This window comes from Panthera onca, chromosome D1 (assembly GCF_046562875.1).
Source record: "Panthera onca isolate mPanOnc1 chromosome D1, mPanOnc1 haplotype 2, whole genome shotgun sequence".
NCBI lineage: Eukaryota > Metazoa > Chordata > Mammalia > Carnivora > Felidae > Panthera > Panthera onca.
This window is the reverse complement of record NC_138348.1, coordinates 44,698,650-44,718,647: the sequence shown is the minus strand read 5'-3', so window position 1 is coordinate 44,718,647 and position 19,998 is coordinate 44,698,650. Positions and strand designations below refer to the sequence as shown.

Sequence of the window (19,998 nt, the reverse complement as noted above, 5' to 3'; positions counted from 1 at the left end):
CATTGCAAAATTTGTCAAAAAAGGGGAAGAAACTTAAAAAACAAAACAAAACAAAAAACCTTAGAACTTTTTGTAATGCCTGATGAAGTTTTAAGCACCAAGCCTGGAGAAGACCAGCAGGTAGCCTTTACCAGGAGCCAAAAACCACAGGTAATTTTCAATATTTGCTGGTATTTATAGATCCCTTGACAAGCCGGGTTGAAGCTCTTTCCCCTGCCATTCAGTGAAGTCCTCAGAAGTTGTCCAAACACTTCTAAGTAGGGGAAAGTAGGTGATGTGCACTGAGGGCACTTGTTGGGATGAGCACTGGGTGTTGTATGGAAGCCAATTTGACAATAAAGTATACTTAAAAAAAAAAAAAAAAAAAAAACACTTTTAAGCAAAAACATCCCTAGGTTTGGATTGCCACTAACCATTCAGAGTGACAATGGAGCAGTGTTTGCAGCACAAGCCAGACAAACCATGCCCAATGCCTTGGGTGTCCAGTGGAAATTACACACTTCCTGGAGACCCCAACCAGCTAGAAAAACCAAGAAAGAAAGAAAGAAAAAAAAAAACCTTTGGCAAAGATCTGCCAAGAAACTAACTTGGGGAAGAAGCCTTGCTGGTTGTTCTTGGCAAAGATCTGCCAAGAAACTAACTTAACTTGGGGAAGAAGCCTTGCTGGTTGTTCTGCTTTAGGTACGAGTGGCCCCTAGACATGGGCTTGAGTTAATAAGCCCTTATGAAATGGTATATGGAAGACTGTTGTTACACCCTTTTCATAACTTAGGAGTTCCTCACATCAGGGAATTGGATAATTTCAGGGAGGTCCAGCAGGTTAGGTAAGTTCACTTCCAGCAGGTTGACGTGCCCCACAGACGTGCCCTTGCACCGACTGTATCCTGGAGACTTGGTATCACTAAAGACCTGAAGAGTGAGCACCCAGAGGGCCAGCTTCAACTTCAGCGAGGCTCACTCTTCAGGGACACTGAGGGGAGTCAAGCCGTGGATTCCTCACATTCAACATACGAGAATCCGCAGGTTCCCTACAGCCTGCCAGCAAGGAGGACCTCAAAAAAAAGCACTGCTTGGAGCAGTGAGCCTCTGGCAGACCCCTCCTATTCAGGAGAGCTGGCCTGAAGACCTCAATACATGCAACAAGCTTGGTTAAAACACCTCTCCCCAAAGGTCCTAGATACAGTGTAGTACAAACACTAATAACCAAACTACAAAATCTTGGTAATGCAGGGGCACCTGGGTGACTTGTCGAACTTCAGCTCAGGCTTGTGGGTTAGAGCCCCGCATCGGGCTGTGTGCTGACAGCTCAGAGCCTGGAGCCTGCTTCAGATTCTGTTTCCCTCGCGTGCTCTCAAAAATAACTCTTAGTAATGCAGAATGTTGGGTTTCAGCCTGGGACTGAAGAGTATCTCTAAGTGAGTGCAGGAAGTTTCCATTCCCCAACTCTGATCTGTGCCCCATCTCAGCAGGAAGTAACTAGAATGGTCATCGTCCCAATTCCCTCAAGAATGAGGAATGATCAAAAGAGGGTAGGGATTGAAACCGGTAACCAGAGAGATAATGTGGCTGATCGCAGCTGCAGACTAGTAAGTGCAGCTGTGACTCTTTACCCAGAACTTTTTCATTTGCCTTCCAATTTCCCCAACTCTCCTCCTTAGGAGCAGATTTGAGGCTTGCCCTCGCGTCTCTGCCTTTGGCTGCCTCTCAAATCAACTCTTTCCTTGCATCCTTGGTGACTCGGTGATCATCTTTGCTGGGCATCAGGCAGACAAACTTGGGTTCAGTTACAATAACACAAAGTATTTGTTCGTTTACTCAGAAACAGTGAGCATCTACTCTGTGCCAGGCACTGTTGTAGGCACTGGAAATCAAGCCATAAATAAGACAGACAAAAGCCCTGCTTTCCTGGGGCTCACCCTCCAGTGAGAGTTGACAGTCAATCAACAGCTGAACAATAAGAAACATCTACAAAAACAGTTTAAGTGCCTTGAACAGATTAAAACTGGATATGATGGTAGCATATGATTCTCTCCACGTGTGGCCAGTGGAAGGGCTCAGGATAGCAAAGGGTGTAAAACAGGAGTGGCCACAGGCAGAGATCAGTGGAAGACCAAGAATCCTTGGTCCTTCTGTCCTCTCCTCCTTCAGCTCTGGTCTGGCCTGATGTCCCTCAGAGTGTGTACCCCCCAGACCCCCTAACGTAACGTATCTGGTTTCCAGGAGAGCGGCACCCTCGGCTGAATTTTCAGTGGACAGGACACGCCACTTGATGTCCTTCCTGACCATGATGGGCCCCAGCCCCGACTGGAACGTGGGCCTGTCTGCAGAGGATCTGTGTACCAAGGAGTGCGGCTGGGTCCAGAAGGTGGTACAAGACCTGATCCCCTGGGACGCCGGCACTGACAGTGGGGTGACCTATGAGGTGGGTATATGCCTGTGGTGGTGAGGGACAAAGCTTTCTGGGTGCTTTCTCTTCCCCCAGCCTTGTGCTGGGGGTCCCAGACACAAATGTGGTAAAGGAATCCACAGTCTGGAAGGGGAGGCCGGTGTAGTTTCACCCTCACATACCATATACAGTACGACCCACACAGCTGGCCAGGAGGCCATGGAGAGGGAATCTGCTAAAAAGCAGTTCCTAGGTAAGCAAGGGAACAGCAGGAAATGGGCATGGAAGCAAAAAGCAAGAGACGGGGGTGAGAATAGGGAACAACAGAAGCTGATGTATGTGAGGCTGGGCCAGATCCTGGAGGTTTCCAGACACCTAGGTTAAGGACTTTGGATTGTCTCCTGATTTAATATTTTTCATTGCATTGAAATCCGAAGCCATTGGAAAACCAGTGGCAGGGCAGTATGTCGGAAAACCCCAGTTTGTGGGCCAAACTGGGACTACCACCTGACTTGTAAATAAGGTTTTCAAACCCCGCCGCCCGCATTCAATTACATGTTGTAGGGAGCTGCTCTCTCCCTACAAAAGCTGAGTCGAGTAGTTGGAGCCGACACAGTGGGACCCACAAAACCTAAAATATTTACCATCTGACCCTCTCTAGACTAGTTTGCCAATGCCTGGTCCATCAGGAAGAGCTCTGGATTCAGGCCAGCCTGGTTCAGCTGTTTCCTAGTTGGGATGAGCTCTCTGAAACTTTGTCTTCATCAGGACGTAATCCTGAGTACCTGGGAGAATCTGAAAATCGAGGTCTACCGATTTTTTTTGCACGATACACGGCGTGAATAGAATTGCATTAACACCAGAGGCAGTTAGAGCTGTTGTGAAATCCCTAACAATTAGGTTTTTGTTCTGATCATATTACAATCAAGTTGCTTTTGTGGTTTTTAAACATTCTGTTTCCCACACTCTCTCTCTCTGTGTTCTCTTCCCCGCTGACAGTCACCCAACAAGCCCACAATTCCCCAGGAGAAAATCCGGCCCCTGACCAGCCTGGACCATCCTCAGAGTCCTTTTTACGATCCAGAGGGCGGGTCTATCACTCAAGTAGCCAGAGTTGTCATCGAGAGAATCGCCCGGAAGGTACTGGGGCTAGAGCTCACCCTGCCACAGACCCTTCCCACCAGGAGTGCGAGCCGACTATACCCCTATCTGCTCAGGAATCATGAGGTCCCTGGCGTATTCCAAAACACAGGACTCCTGAACCGCCTGAGGTTTCTAAGCATGCAAATTATTCGTAAGATCTAAATGAGCAAAATCAACATTACAGTGGGGTTCTGTGCTCCACTGAATGATTTGGTCCAGACAGATAGGTATCCTAGTGAGTTCCATAACTGATTACTGACGTCTGCCATGGGTCAGGGACTGGGAAGCTGTGGCTTTCTTGCCATTTCTCTTTCAGTGTGATCGTAAATGTTGGCTCGGAACTCCACCGTGGCCTGGGATTTGCACGCAGGGTGGGCATCCGATTTTACCTCCTCCCTCGTCTGACCCCAACACGTGCCACTGTTTGATGGGAGCCCTCCAAGAAAAATTCCTTTTGCAGGGGGAACAATGCAATATTGTACCTGATAACGTCGATGATATTGTCGCAGATCTGGCTCCAGAAGAGAAAGATGAAGGTATGTAAGTTTTCTTGGTTGCAGGTAGCAATATAACCTGGCAATACCTTCTGAGAAATCAGTTTGCAAACAGGTTTTCAGAGCTGCAAAAATAGTATGTCCTTTGACTTGGCAGTCCCTTCTTTGAGGACTTCGTCCTGGAAGATAAGCCAAAATGAGGCCAGGACTCAAAGAAGACGTGTTCACCAGTATCGGGCCTTTGCATGGGCGTCCTGGGACCCCCGGCACTCCCCACTTTGATGGTCACTCTGGCCTGTGAGGCAGCGTGGACACGTCCACTTCCCCGGCAAGGAAAGGGAGGCCTAGATCCTACGGTCAGGAGGGAGCAGCAGGCCCATGCCTTCAGCCCCTTCTCTCATGGGATCTGGAGCCACACCACTTGGGCTTTTTTCTGTGGCCTTGGGCAGGACGCTTCCATGCTACCTCACTGTCCTCACCTGTAGAATGGGGATTAATAACAGAACCTGCCTTGCTGAGTGTTGCTGTGAGAACCAGATGGGAAAAAACATGTGAGGTTCTTACAATGATGCTGGTGTGTAATAAGTGCTGGGCGAACATTGGCTGCCCTCATCGTGACACCTGTGTATGGGGTCGTTGAGAAGATTAAACAGCAACACACACACACACACACACAGAAGGCTGTGCTTCCCCAATTGCCTGTGATCTGCCTGTACACCCGCAGAAACCGTGTCTGCCAGGAGTGAGGGGCCAGAAAAGAGAGACCCTCATGTGTTGAGGGGAATGGTTAGTAGGACTCTTCCCTGTCACTTAGATACTCATGGAATGATTAAAATATCGCCTTTAAAGGCAAGTGAATAGCTGCTTCCACCCCAAGAGCGCCCAGGTTTGCTGAGGCAGGGCAGGCAACGCAGATTTTCTTATCCCCAAAGGAGCTTTCGTGGGGATAGGGCCGGCTCCAGTGTCCACAGGCTCCCAAGGAAAACCTGTCCCACGCTCTTTCCAGATGACACCCCCGAAACCTGCATCTACTCCAACTGGTCCCCGTGGTCCGCCTGCAGCTCCTCCACCTGTGACAAAGGCAAGAGGATGCGGCAGCGCATGCTAAAGGCGCAGCTGGACCTCAGCGTCCCCTGCCCGGACACCCAGGACTTCCAGCCCTGCATGGGCCCCGGCTGCAGTGACGAAGGTGAGGCTACAGCCCAGGTGAGCGAGGAGCTGGCAGAGGCTTGTTCTGTGTTGTGGCGAGGGGCGCCTGGGTGGCTCGGTCATCTAAGCATCTGACTTCGGTTCAGGTCATGAACTCATGGCTTATAGGTTAGAGCCCCGCATGGGACTCTGTGCTGACAGCTCAGAGCCTGGAGCCTGCTTCGGATTCTGTGTCTCCCTCTCTCTCCGCCCCTCTCTTGCTCGCACTCTGCCCCTCCCCCCCCCCCTCTCTCTCTCTCTCTCACAAACCAACATTAAAAATATTTACAGAAAAAAAGAAACAGGTGAGCAGGTTGGCCAACACTGAATCTCAATCCATCGCCCTAGTGGGACATGACCATCGTGGGCCTTCGTGTTCTATTCACACCCGAGTTAGAGCACCTCCTTCCTGTGTCAGGACCTCGGGGCTGATTGCAAGGATCCTGTCTAGCTCTCTGCAACTGCTCAAAAATCAGGCCTGAGCTGTAAACTTGCATGGCCTCTGTCATGATGGCACAGGCTTCAGAATGGCACTGAGCTGATTGCTGTGCAAAGGTCAGCTGCCTACTTTCCAGGGTACAGCTGTACTCTCCACCTGGACAGGTCTAGTCTCTATACCATGAGCTTAACTGTCTCACAGGTGCGATGAGGCAACAGGAAGAGATATAGAAATTGGGCTGGTTTATGCCAGGAAGAAAACCACTTCCAAGCTGAGTATAATTGAAGAAAGCTTATCCCACTGTGGGTCATTCTCCCTCTGGTTCTTGCTGGGGATAGTAATACGTCTCCTGGCTGCACTCCCATGGTGATTTATTGCCATTTGTGCCTTTGATAAGGCACTTCAGAGGGGAGTGAACCCCCCCCCCCACTTCCATGTATTCTAGATATTAATCCCTTATCAGATAGGATTTGCAAATATTTTCTCTCATTCCATAAGTTACCGGTTCACTGTTGACCATGTCCTTTTGCCCAAATTCTAAAGTTTCGTGAAATCTGGGTTTGTTTTTTCCCTTTGGTTGCCCGTGCCTTTGGTATCCTATCCAAGAAATCATTGCTAAATTAAGTGTCCTGAAGGTTTTGCCCTAGGTTTTCTCTTAAGTTTATAGGTCATTGATCCATTTCAAGTTAATTTTTATATACGATATTAGGTAAAAGTCTCCATTCTTTTAAATGGGGGTATCCACCTTTCCCAGCACCACCTATTGAAAAGCCTGTCCTCTCTCTATTGAGTGGTCTTGGAACCCTTTTCAGATTATTTGCCCATTTGCGTGAGACTTTATTTCTAGGCTCTCTATTCCAGTCCATTGATCTGTAGGTCTGGCTGTATGCCAGCACCACACAGCTTTGATTCCTGTAACTTTGTAGTTAAATTTTAAAATCAGGAAGTGTGAATCTTCCAACTTTGTTCTTTTTCAAGGTTGTTTTGATTATTTGGGGGTCCTTAAGATTCCCTATGGAGTGTAGGCTAGATTTTACTATTTCTGCAATTGTGCCTGCTTTTTGTGCCTGACGTGTGTACATGCAGCCCAGAAGCTACCCCACTCAACGCCAGATTAAGTTCTCTTGTGCTCACATCCGGTTGCCTTCCGCACTTGATTATTCAGGGTGTGGTTAGAACAGGAAGGAAGCAGAGACCCCTTTGGATGTTCCAAAGGAATTAGACTGCATGAATATACATCTTATTGTAGCGGGTGCATCTTCATTTCTTCCTAATCCTCTGGGCCAGCCCTTTAGTCCACGCCTTATCTCCCCACTCCCACCCATCTTCCAGGGCCCCACTAGAGGGATCTTCTACAAAGATCTGATCATTTCACTCCCCAGCTAAAAGATCTGTGGCTCCTTATGGCCCATGTGCAAACTCCTCAGCTTAATTTACAGGGCAAATAGTCCTGCAGCGACCCCGGGTGCAAGGCCAGGGCAAAATGAGCACTGTGACACAAATCCACACCACATGAGTTACACTGCAACACTAAAGACACACGGTCAGTAAAGGCACTTGGGGACAGCCATTTGGGGGTCACTGGAAGAGTTGAGCCTCAAGTCCAAGCTCTACCTGTCAGGTACACAGTGGGTGGTTGCCAAATTCTGCCTTCCTGGCGTAATGTCTTGCCAGGTCCTGGAAAGCCTGAGGTGGGACTTGTCAAGCCTGGTACCCCTAACTATTTCTGTACCAGCCTAACCATTATTACACTGGAACATCATGTTCTTTGTACGGGCTTCCTTTGGTTAGCCTTGTCCCTGGGCCTAACGTGTGGGTCCCGGGAGAGAAACCTACAGTGTCCCCCCGGCACTGTCCAGAGATTAAATCACCATGGGTAGGCATCACACCTGGCAAGCGACAGCCACATTCATGTGCAGGCTGGACTCACAGTTCTTCTCACTTCATCTCCCAATACCATGTACATAAACACTCCGTACTGGGGTGTTGGCATAAGCTATCCGTTCACCTTTAAAAGCAAATCTCCTTTACCCAACAAAAGTATACTCAGGTGTGCCCTCTTGTGTGAAATCTTCCCCTAAACTCCAAGGAGTGGGTTTTTCCCCTCTGTGTTACCTTTGCTGTCATATTTTCAGTACCTGGAATTATTGTGCCCAGCTCTTAGAAGAGAACAAGATCCATATCTTACGTTATCTTTTTAACCTCAGAGCATACCACTAGGCATTCAAAGCATTCAGTACGTCTTCATTGATATGGATAAACGTATGACATCATTTCCTTTTTCTTTTAAAGAACTAAGACACACGCGTGTGCGTGCACACACACACACACACTCCTATGTTTCCACCAAGGGTAGTTCCCACCCCTATTTGGAAACGGGACTACCAAGCCATGCTGCGGGCTTTATCCTCCCCCCGCTCCCCACCTCCAGTGTCACCTACATGTTCATGGCCTTTGCTAACCCCTAGGGATAGAAGCAAAGCCATATATAGCCCAAGACGTCCACACAAAAGAATGGTTCTACTGCCTTCCTCACTCTTCCTCTGTCCCCTGGCACACAGACATTCCTTCCCCACACTACCATTTGTTCTCCGTTAGCAGCTGGGGTATTCTCTTGGTTGCCAGCCTCAACAGAGGCAATGAGAGGTCGGTGGTCAGTTAGTGTAATCTGTTTGGGTACAAATCCACCCTGTGTTTGTCTTCAGGTCCCTATATCCGAAAGCCAGTCGCAATCTTTACCCTCCAGAACAAAATTCTCATCAGTTTTTCTAGACAGGGAACTGGCAGCTTTAGAGAAGAACTATAAAATCCTAGGTTCCTCTGAGTAACAGAGCTTACATTGTATCTCAGAATATATGTAATACCTTTCCAGCACTGTCCAGTAGAAGTTTGTGATGGGAAAGTTCTGTATCTGTATTATCCAAAATGGCAGCAACTAATCATACGTGTATGATTACAAACTACATTTGTACATTCAAATGTAGTTAAGTGACAGAGGGAAGTGAATTTTTAATTTTATTTAATGGTCTTAGATATAGGATACACCCTAGACCATGCAGATATAAAATCTAAGATAAATTATTATATAAAATAAAACATTCTTGTACCCATCCAAGCAGCTTTCAACTGTATTGTCCTGAAATAAGGAGTAATCCATGCACCTGGAAAACGGGCATGTCCTTTTAGAGAACAATTCCTGGTTTCAAGATTTATACCTTTTAAGTTCCCCTCCATCCCCAACTGCCTGACTCCCCTTGAATGCCACCCAGTTCTAATTCCAGGATATTTAACATACAGTGTTATGTTAGTATCAGGTGTACAACAATTCCATACATTACTCCGAACTCATCTGAAGTGTACTCTTAATCCCCGTTACCTAGTTCACCCATCCCCCACGCCCGGAACAGTTTCTGTGTAGTTGAGACAAACCAAAAAAGACTTTTAATGCCCCTTGCTTTATTTCTGGAATTCCACAAGTAAAATCCTACAGGATTTGTCTTTCTCTGACTTATTTTGCTTAGCATTATGCTCTCTAGCTCCATCCATGTTGCAAATGGCAAGATTTCATTCTGTGTTATGGCTGAATAATATTCCATTGTATACATATACCATTTCCTTTATCAACAAGCGATGGACACTTGCGTTGCTTGCATAATTTGGCTATTGTAAACAATGCTGCAATAAACACAGGAGTGCATATATCCTTTCAAGTTAGTATTTTTGTATTTGGGGATAAATACCCAATAGTGTAGCATTGGATCAGAGGACAGTTCAATTTTTAACTTTTTGAGGAACTTCCAGTGTCTTTCCACAGTGGCTACTCTAGTTTGCATTCCCACCAACAGTGCACGAGGGTTCCTTTTTTTCCACATCCTCCCCAACACCTGTTGTTGCTTTTATTTTAGCCATTCTGATGGGTGTGAGGTAATAGCTCATTGTAGTTTTGGTTTACATTTCCCTGATGAGTGATGTTGGGCATCTTTTCATATGTCTGTTGTCCCTCTGTGTGTCATCTTTGGGGAAATGTCTGTTCGTCTCCTGCCCATTTTTAAATTGGATTATTTGGTTTTTGGGTGTTGGGTTTTATAAGTTCTTTATATATTTTAGATACCAGCCCTTTATCAGAGAGGTCATTTGCAAATATCCTCTCCCATTCCGTAGGTTGCCTTTTAGCTTTGATTGTTTCCTTTGCTGTGCAGAAGCTTTTAGTTTGATGTAGTCCCAATAGTTTATTTTTGCTCTTATTTCTCTTGCCTCGCGGGACTTAACTAGAAAAATGTTGCTACGGCCCATGTCAGAGGAATTACTGCCTGTGCTCTCTTCCAGGATTTTTATGGTTTCAGGTCTCACATTTAGGTCTTAAGCCATTTTATTTTTATGTACGGTGCAAGAAAGTGGTCCAGTTTCATTCTTTTGCATGTAGCTCTCCAGTGTTCCCATCACCATAAGTTGAAGAGACCATCTTTTTCCCCATTCAAAACCGTGCACTGGCACAAAAACAGACCTTGTAGATCAGCGGAACAGGACAGAAAGCCCAGAAACAAACTCGTGATTATATGGTCAGTTAATCTTTGACAAAAGAGGCAAGAATACACAATGGGGAAAAGACAGCCAGTTCCTTCTCGATTCCTGCCCTGGAGAGCTGGGCACGTGGGCTGCAGCGGCGCCTGCTCGTGTGTTGCAGACGGCTCCACCTGCACCATGTCCGAGTGGATCACCTGGTCGCCCTGCAGCATCTCCTGTGGCATGGGCATGCGGTCCCGGGAGAGGTATGTGAAGCAGTTCCCTGAGGACGGCTCTGTGTGCACGCTGCCCACTGAGGAGACGGAGAAGTGCACGGTCAATGAGGAGTGCTGTGAGTAGGGGTGCCCAGCCAGCAGGGGCTAGGGGAGGAGAGGGGGTGCTCCCAAGGCAGCAGCCGTGACCCCAACAGGGCTGGCCTCCCAGCTCCCAGCAGCTGCCTGATGACCGAGTGGGGCGAGTGGGATGACTGCAGCGCCACCTGCGGGATGGGCATGAAGAAGCGGCATCGCATGGTCAAGATGAGCCCAGCGGACGGCTCTGCGTGCAAGGCCGAGACCTCCCAGGCGGAGAAGTGCATGATGCCCGAGTGTCGTGAGTGGCCGTGGGGCAGGGGATCGGGGCGGTGGGCCAGACCACAGAACCCCTGCCGCTACCACCAGCAAGGCCGGAGGCTGGGCGTGTGCTGGGAGAACATACGTCCCACTGTCCTTGCAAGAGCCATCAAGCGGGGCCTCCCTTGAGGGACATTCTGAGCGAGGCTGGGATGGCAAACTGGCGACCTCTGGAAAGCACTCGTCAGCAGCTGTGTTTTATAGGACCCCAGAGTATCCTGGTGGGAGGCGGGTGATATTGTAATACATTCGGGCAGGACATCCACCCCTCAGGTCATAGGCCCCCACTCTTGTTCTGCACTGGACAAGCCTGGCCCCATAAAGCATTACAACCCCAGCCCTACCCACAAATGCACACAGACCCACACATCAGTACACATGCACGCACATGCACACAAGTAGCGGTCACCCTAGGGATTTTAGCAACAAAGTGTCCAAAAATGTACTGCATGGTCTTGGGGGAGTGTGGGGTGTTGCAGGCGGGGACTTGTGTATTCCTATTGCTGAGCTACATCAGCAGGGGAGATGCAGGAGAGTGACAGGAAGGGCAGTAGTCTGCTGAGCCACTTCTTGCTCCACGGGGTCACTTGGGTCACCTGAAGGCGGTCAGTCCATGGCACTTGACTCCAGGGGCCAGAGTGGGGAACAGAGGGTAGGGGACACAGGGAAATCAAAGAAAGTAAAGGGAGCCTGTTCTCAGTGGCAAACCTGGCTCTTGGCCTAGACACCATCCCCTGCTTGCTGTCCCCGTGGTCCGAGTGGAGTGACTGCAGCGTGACCTGCGGGAAGGGCATGCGGACCCGCCAGCGGATGCTCAAGTCTCTGGCGGAACTCGGAGACTGTAACGAGGAGCTGGAGCAGGTGGAGAAGTGCATGCTGCCCGAATGCCGTAAGTCCTGCAGCCCAGCCGCCTGCTGGGGACGAAGAGCACAGGCTTTGGGTCTCCATGTTAACACAGATCTTTAACCTTCAGTCTCCTCACTAGCAAGAGGGGGTCCTGCTACCAGCTACACGACACCCAAACCGCACGTTGCTATGAAGTCTAAAGAGGAGACGGAGATGGGAAACACATAGCACAGGCTCTTGTCAAGGAGCCTCATTATGTGGCTCTTGCCCTCCCCGCCTCCACAACTCTCTGATCCATGGGCTTTCCAACCTTTTTACTTCTATTCCTTTTCCCTGTGACCATTTGCCCACAACTAGAGGGTGGACGTGAAGTCAGTAACTTCTGTACTTTTGCAGCCTTGCTAAGACCAGCAACGAAAAGCTCAATGCCCACCCCCGCCTCTTCCAAAACCTCTTTGATCACCTGCATTTCTCGGGTACTGATCTCCAAGGAGAGGAAGGGAGCCCATTTTTCTGGCTAATCTTCCAAGAGAGCTTCTCTTTTAGGAAGTAGAAAGTCAGGCTTGCTAGGATGGGTTTTTTTGGCTTCCTCTGAGAGGAAGGTCCCAGCTTTGTCCCTTACGCAGATGACCGCCCCCCTGCTCAACTGTAAAATAGCAAGAAACATTTCCTAGGTTCCTCTGAGGATTAAACCACATAACTGGTCCAAGTGCCAAACACTAGACCTGGCAGGTGTGGTACACTCAGTGTTACATATTACAGTTCCCGAGCTGTTTTAGCTACATGTGGTCATGTGTGGAGATGACCCAGACCATCAAACTGAGGCTGAGGCTTTGAATAACTAAGGTTGACCCTGTGTTCAACCCATCTCACCAAGAGTGGGGGCTCCAGAACCTCTGACTGAGACACTTACCCACTGAAACGTATATTCACAGGGTTCACTGAATGGAGAACGCTTCCTGTGCGCCAGGAACTGAGCTGGGAAGATTTCATTTAGTCTTCACAACTAATGAGAAAAATACCATTATCCTCATTTTACACATAAGCTGCCTGAGCTCACAGGGAGGAAGGCCAAAAATTACTGACCCAAATGAGTTCTTCCTAGATCTACATTTTGCAGACCCAGTGAGGAGTCCAGAATCCTTTGCCTCCTTAGGTCACATTCTCAGAATCAGACCGTTGCGTTATTTTCCCTCTACTTTGTGAGGTGTTGGCTTAATAAGAATATGCTGGATCCTATACCCTGATAGACCATTAAGACCCCCACTTGTCCCCACCCCTCTTCTCTAATGAATTTTCTGTTTCTGGCTCCTGCGATTTTTGCACAAACTGCCATCTGTAGGACCCGGGGAGATGTTGAACGAGAAGCCACCAGAGCCTTACTGCAAAAGTCACAATGGCCTTGGGTATTGGTCCACAGGGGTCAGCTCTGAAAAATACCCAGTCCTTGGGACTGTGGAAGATGGCTCTATGCCACTTAGGGCTGATTTGACAATACTCTAGCTGCTCACAGGGAAAGGTGAGAGACTCTGAACATATCTTCTAAATTCCTCGAGTCATTTGGGCACATAAGGTGGGTTATGACCTGGGCACCAACCCTGTGGGCTGAAGTCAATCTGCATGTAGGAACCTCCCAGTTTCTTCTGTAAAATGGGAAAACAGCACCTTCTCTGCATCTCTCAGACTTGTGTGGAGATGTTCAGAGGAAAACGCAAGTGGCCATATGCTGTTTCAGACATGAGATCCACTCCTGCCCATCTGTGTCTTGCCAGCCATTGACTGTGAGCTCACCGAGTGGTCTCAGTGGTCGGAATGTAACAAGTCCTGTGGGAAAGGCCACATGATTCGAACCCGGATGATCCAAATGGAGCCACAGTTTGGAGGTGCACCCTGCCCAGAGACCGTGCAACGAAAAAAATGCCGTATCCGGAAATGCCTGAGAAATCCATCCATCCAAAAGCTGCGCTGGAGAGAGGCCCGAGAGAGCCGGCGGAATGAGCAGCTGAGGGAAGAGTCCGGAGGCGAGCAGTTCCCAGGTACTGCTCCCAAGCCTGAAGCTGGAGTTCGGGGAAATGTCAAAGCAGGGGAAGTGGGTCTTGAAAATTGATAGGGGTTTGTGAGTTGAAGGCATCCCCAGCAGCAGGTACAGGGCTCGCAACGGCACAGAAATGCCACAGAGCATGAGATGGTCAGTAAATAGGGGGCAGATGGAGCAGAGTATAAGGGGAGAGGCAGGAAACCAGCCTGGAGACGTGGGGACCAGACCATAAGCCTGCTGAGGTTTTGAGACTTGATCCTGTGAGAAGTTCTAAGCAAGAGGGACTTAACACACCTGTGTTGAGGTGGCAAAAACAGAGGCCCAGAGGCCACTTCTGTTTGTAGCCCAGGAAAAAGTGTGTGTCCCCTACTCTGGCACTAAAAAAACAACAAAAACCTGGGGCTTCACTGTTGAATAAGCTGGTCCACAAGCAAAGACTACAATTTCATTATTTATTTCATACTTTTGCCAGTGACAGATTCATGGGTCAGCCCTTGGTACAGACTGATGGTGTTTGGATTCTCTGGAGTGGGTGAGGAAGGTGTCGTATTTGAAGGTTAATAGGTACACTGTGTTGCTATTTTAAAAGGCACAGCTCAATTTACCCCACATTCTCTTCCCTAAGGCCTCTCACCCCGACAGGACAGAGAAATACAGATCTGAAGAGCCACCTGATCGTTCACTGTCCGTTAAGGAGAGGTGTGCATATCAAAGTGCTATCTGTTGGGACAGGGTAGTCAGCCATTCAAGAAATGGTGATTAAGCCCAACTATGTGCCAGGCAGACACTGTGCCATGGCCTTCTCCTCCATAAAACTTAGCATAGTAAACGTGCCTGGTTGTACAAGAGTAATGTAGAGGATCTTGAAAACATTTTTTGAAAAGATCTCCTCTAACCTCTGAGTCAGGTTAAGTTTTAAGGCAAGCATGTTTATCTGTGTAGGGAAATTAATCACACTTGAATGTATTCAGGAGACCACGTACCTGGGGAGCAAAGCATTAGGATAAAGTGGTTTAATTGCTCGAGTGCTAACTGCCATCACCAAGCCACCCCGAAACTACTAGGATTCTGTAGGTCCGTGGCAGGAGCTGGCTCAGCTAGGTGGGTCTTCTGAGGTCTTGCTGAGACTCCTGTAGCTCCTGACAACTGGAGGCTCGGCTGGGGCTAGAAGGTCTAGACCGGCCTCACCTGCACTTCTGGGGCCTCAGAAAGACTGGCTGGAGTCTCTCACCACACGTTCTCTCCAGCAGTCTAGCCAGGCTTGCTGACATGGGGGGGTGGGGGGGGGGGGTCCTACCAGCCTTTTCCAGCCTGTTTGCTCATGTCCTATTGGCCAAAGCAAGTCAAACAGCCAAGCCCAGATTCCAGAGGTGGCAATGTGGACTCTGCCCCTTGATGGGAAATGCTGCAACAGCATTTATGGACACAGAGGAGTTGACAGTCTCTAATAAGGGCCCTAACCATTATTAAACTCAACCCATCACTCCATACAAAAGCAGGGAAGCCCAGACAACTCAGTTTCATAGCTGTGGCCTGGAGTTCAGCATTCAGTTTGGTCCCCCCATTTCTGCTGGCCTAACCTGACCTCCTGCTTCCAGGCTGCAGGATGCGCCCATGGACAGCCTGGTCGGAATGCACCAAACTGTGCGGTGGTGGGATCCAGGAACGCTACATGACAGTCAAGAAGAGGTTCAAAAGCTCCCAGTTTACCAGCTGCAAGGACAAGAAGGAGATCAGAGCGTGCAATGTTCACCCTTGTTAACAAGGGTATAAGTTTTCCGGGGCTGCACCCTGGCTTGCACAGTCATCGATGGCTGGAGTGTGTTTGCTTGTTGTTTAAGGCAATTTAAATTGTATACATTAGTTTTCATTTCTGCAGTGTGGTTCGCCCACCAGTCTTGTTGATGCCAGGGATTTCCTTTCTGTCTGCTTCTTGGTATGCAGAGGCTGCGTGGGGCTCCCTCATCCCCAGATGGCCCTCCTCCAGCACAGAAGTGAGTAGTGTCAGCTACCTGTACTGGATGGACATGTGTCCCTCTGGAGCACCCACCTGGGCAGCCGATACAAGCCTGGCCCCTTCCACAGGGAGCAGCAGCCAGGTGTGGAAGGGATTCCGTGCCTCGGTCCCAGGGTGCAGTGGGGAGGAAACAGTCCTGCTCACACGGAGAGCGCAGATTCCCCTCACTCTTGTCTTTGGCCTGCTTGGTCTTGTAGGAACCTCGTTTGCCCATCTCTTTTCATTTAGTGGAATTTAGGGTCCCTTGTTGAGTCTCCTCCGTCATCAACAGTTATTGGGAAACAAAGAGCTGGTAGATGTGAAGTGCATTGATGTAGAGTGGCTTTTCTTTCAGAAATGTATCTCCCCTCCTAATATTTGTTCCTGATACCCCAGAGAAAAGAAACTTTGGCTGCTTTATTGGAATTTAAGGTTGCCACTTCTTACACCTGAGGTAAAAGGTACTAAGTCTAGAAAGTACCTTTCCCTAGCTTCTTTTTTTTTTTTGGGGGGGGGGGGCGCACAATTCTCCTAAGGACGCCAGCCTTATTAACTTATAAACCTTCTGACATTACATCCTTACTAGGACCCAGGCAGCAACACCGGCCTCTCTAGAGGAGTCCCAAACCTACGCTTTTAAAATCTTCTGACACGCATCTAGATTTTAAGTTTTCAAACCAGTTCTACCAAAACATCTTTTAGTTATACATCAGCTGCCTGCATCCCACCAGGCCATTGCTTCAACAAAAAATACTATCTTTGTATATTAAAAGGTGTTTTTTTTTTTTTAGTCCTAAAGTTTTATATGTAGAAAGAAAAAGTGTTTCAGAGACCAAGAAAGAAAGCTAGGGAGAAAGGGATTATTACAGAATCAGGCTGGGTAAGAATATCTGGTGGGAAGCCAAATTCAGCTCAGCTTTCCACAGTGGGGCTCTGGGCCCTCCATCACCTGCATAGGAAAGGCCACGGTTTTCCATCCCCTTCCAAGCACTCATACGCACCAAATTCAGGGATTCTGACTACCAGGAATTCGTGTAAAAGGACATTTTACTGAGCTGAGTCTAGCAGCAGTTTTTACTTATTCATTTATTGTTAAAACTGTTTCATTTCTGTTGGTTTTCATTATGCTTAATCCAAATATGTATCCCGGATGAGATGCATACGTGGTTTTGAATACACTACTTTAAGAATTTGCATTAAGCCCATCAGGATGTCTCCAAACACAACATACATATGATATAGCCCTGAATCTGTATTTTCTTTAACATCAAAGACCGTTCAATAAAAAACTCATTTGGGTCTGGCTGCTGTGTTTTTAAACTAAGTGTTCAGGAGGTTGGGGCTTCTTGCAGTTATCTGCCTGAATCATATGCAGCAAAAGACAGGGTTTCTGGTCCCTCATTCAAGAGGGGCCATTATTACCAACCAACACAGCCCTGAGTCTTCTGGAACTTTCAGTTGTTTCCAATATTATTTTTGTGATCCTTAAATGGACTGCTTTCTCACCTCACGAAGGAGTGTAACATAAGGAAATAGGTTTCATTCGGACAAAAAGTCTTGATACAGAACCCGCCTCCTTGTGCATTCCTCTCAGCCACCTGGAGGCAGATATCCACCCCATGAAAATCAAAGGTCAAGTCAGTGATTCCTAAGTAAGTAAGGACAAGCCACCCTAGTGTCCCATGTTCTTATCAGGTCTCTATTGGATACATTTTTAATATTAATTTTGGAGACTTAAAACCAAGTAACTGGATAAGGGCTGAGAATGGGTAACATGCATCTTGTTATGTGTTATTTCTTTTGGTTGCAAGGGGAAATTTATAAGAAGCATCAAATCTCTTTCTTACCAAAGTCTTGGGTTAGGTAGTTTATAGTTTTTCTGGCTAACCAGTCATTTTGGAAATAAAGACTTTACTATAAAAATGAAATTGTTTCAAGTTCCACTTGGGATAATAAACAGATGAGACACCCAGTAAAAACCGCCATATAAAGAGGAGCTATAATTGTTGTATATATTTACATCCACATTTTAAGATGACAATAAATTCAGAGATCTATTCCCCAACCAGACCATGGGTCACTCACCTGAAACCTTCCTTGCCGATGCATTAATTGAAGAAAGTCTGTCGTAATTAAAGAGAAAAAGCCTACACTTTTTCAGACCCAGAACTGAAAAAAATTAAAGATTTTGTACTATGTGTGTAATTTAAACTTTGTGTATTAAACATGTTTTAGGCTCACTCCAAAGTCTGTATACTTCTTCTGGGAAGTGAGAGTACATGACACATTCTCACAGAACTACAATTCTCCAGAAACTGAGTCCAGGTCAAGTCCATGACTAAAAGGTCCATACACAACAAATATCTAATGCTGTGACCTAACAGCCCACATATTTCAGGCAACAGTTTCAAGGGGCTAAATATTATAGTGTCCCAGGACTGTACGCTTAGTCCCTTCTTCCCCAGAGTTAAATATGTATATCCTAAAGAAAAGGACACTATTGTCCAAATAAGAGTAAACATAAATGTTCAATCCCCAATTACCACATGGAATGATTCGTTTTGTTCTTCATGTTGCCCAAAAGTAGGGAGGATGAGTGAAATAAATTAGTCCCTTTCGAAAATGAGTGAAATGCTGTGACAAACTATAAATAGCGGCTGGATGCTAATGAGCATGAAGATAATTCTTCCATTTGAATCCTTTGAAATCTGTGAGTAAAAGATCTGTACTAAAATGTCAAATTTAAATAATGGCGTCCCTGCTGTAGACCCCTTTGGTTCAAGAGGTTTTAGGCACTCTGTGGGCCAGCACTGGGAAGCTGTGTTTAAAACACTGGTGTGGTCCTGAGTTGCTGAGAGAGCTGGGGCCAGGAATGTCACCTTTTCTGGCTCAGGCTTTGACAGCAGCAGGCTTCCGAGAAAGGACTCCTCTGCCCCACCTCCCCAGTTCAGCCAATTCTCACCTTGGGAGCGAGTCTGATGACATCCAACGGAGGAGTCGCTGGATGCCAGCCTCCCCCCACGTTTCCCTCATATCTTCGTAAACCAGCAAAGGCCCACGTTGTGCGGAAGCTGGCCTGAGCTGCGTTTCTGTCATTTATAACTGAAAATGTCCTGACAAATAAAATACACATGCAATACTTTTAACCCAGCTCTCCTCAGACCAAAATGCAATTTCAGATTTTTCTCGTAACATTTACAATGTTGAACATAAGATAGCATTCATTAACATTTTCTCATATTGCTCTAAGTGCTTCATGAAATTCAGAATGTGTTCTTAACCACTTCCTGGCTTTAGAACTGACTGGTAAAGTTCTCATATTTTAGCAGTTCTCATATTTAAGTTAACCTTTCTCGTATTTTACCTTACATGTTTGAACGGTTTTCCTTTACTCCAAATAATTTTAAGTATTAGCAGAAGGGAAAAGGACAAACAGCTTATTCAAGACTACCGACTCCTTTACAACACTTGGGGTTTTATCAAAGTAGGGTCTGTATTTTCTTCTGTAAAAAAAGGAGGGTCTGTATTTTAGAGGCAAGCAACCCTACTGCGTGATCTTTCCCTGGAACCCCTGGCCCATCTGGGAAGTCTGAAAACACCTGGATCCGCTCCCTTACGCACTGTGCTAGCACAGCCTGAGAGCTTCCACCACCTGTTACCGTCCTACGATGATACAAAAATTGAAAGCAGATGTTCAGAAACGTTTCCAGTGATTGCCAGTATAGCCAAGAGGATGATTACTTTTCTAAGTAGCTGATTTAAGTTACATTTAGCAAGGCTATCATTCCACAGCAGCGGAGAGGAGTTAATTCTTCAAACTGGCCATTCACCTCAGCCGGTCGGAGAAGGAAGCACAGAACCACGCCATGCTCACTGCCCCATCAGAAAGGGATACTGGCCCGCAAAGTGTCAGCCTCTAGATCTCTCCAGAGCCTAAGTGTCCACATGGCAATACGTACTTACAGACTTGTACACCTACCTACCTATGATTAGGTACCAGGCCCTGGCTCTTCCTGCTCCTCTAACATCCTATCAAGGAAGAGAACAGCCCCATCACCCTCTGATTTTGCTACAGAACTTCCCAGAATGGTAGCCCACACGTCTTCCACTTCCTTGCGCTCCAATCACACCACGAACACTATAATCTGGTTCCTGCCAGGTGACAGACACAAAACCTTCCAAGTTACCAGCAAGCATCTACGCAACCACACTGCCTCTTACCCTTCTGCACCTCCCCCCCTCCGCCACCACCCCAGTCTTTTACAGCCCTCCGCTCTGGCCACCCCTTTGGCTTCTTTGACAATAATCTCCTGGTTCTCTCCAGTTTCTGACT

At 47.5% G+C, this 19,998-nt stretch overlaps 1 protein-coding gene across 1 annotated transcript in view; it reads left to right on the top strand.

The window, feature by feature from the left end:
- The window catches only part of SPON1 (spondin 1), a 259,786-nt gene extending 241,881 nt beyond the window's left edge, over positions 1-17,905 (top strand). Inside the window, exons 8-16 of the mRNA XM_060606071.3 lie at positions 2,221-2,422; positions 3,386-3,526; positions 3,990-4,065; positions 5,030-5,212; positions 10,335-10,505; positions 10,598-10,765; positions 11,510-11,674; positions 13,404-13,667; positions 15,268-17,905. Coding sequence (XP_060462054.1) covers positions 2,221-2,422; positions 3,386-3,526; positions 3,990-4,065; positions 5,030-5,212; positions 10,335-10,505; positions 10,598-10,765; positions 11,510-11,674; positions 13,404-13,667; positions 15,268-15,431 — 1,534 coding nt within the window. The 3' untranslated portion in view covers positions 15,432-17,905. The remainder of the gene's footprint in view (positions 1-2,220; positions 2,423-3,385; positions 3,527-3,989; positions 4,066-5,029; positions 5,213-10,334; positions 10,506-10,597; positions 10,766-11,509; positions 11,675-13,403; positions 13,668-15,267) is intronic.
- The last annotated feature ends 2,093 nt before the right edge of the window (positions 17,906-19,998 follow it).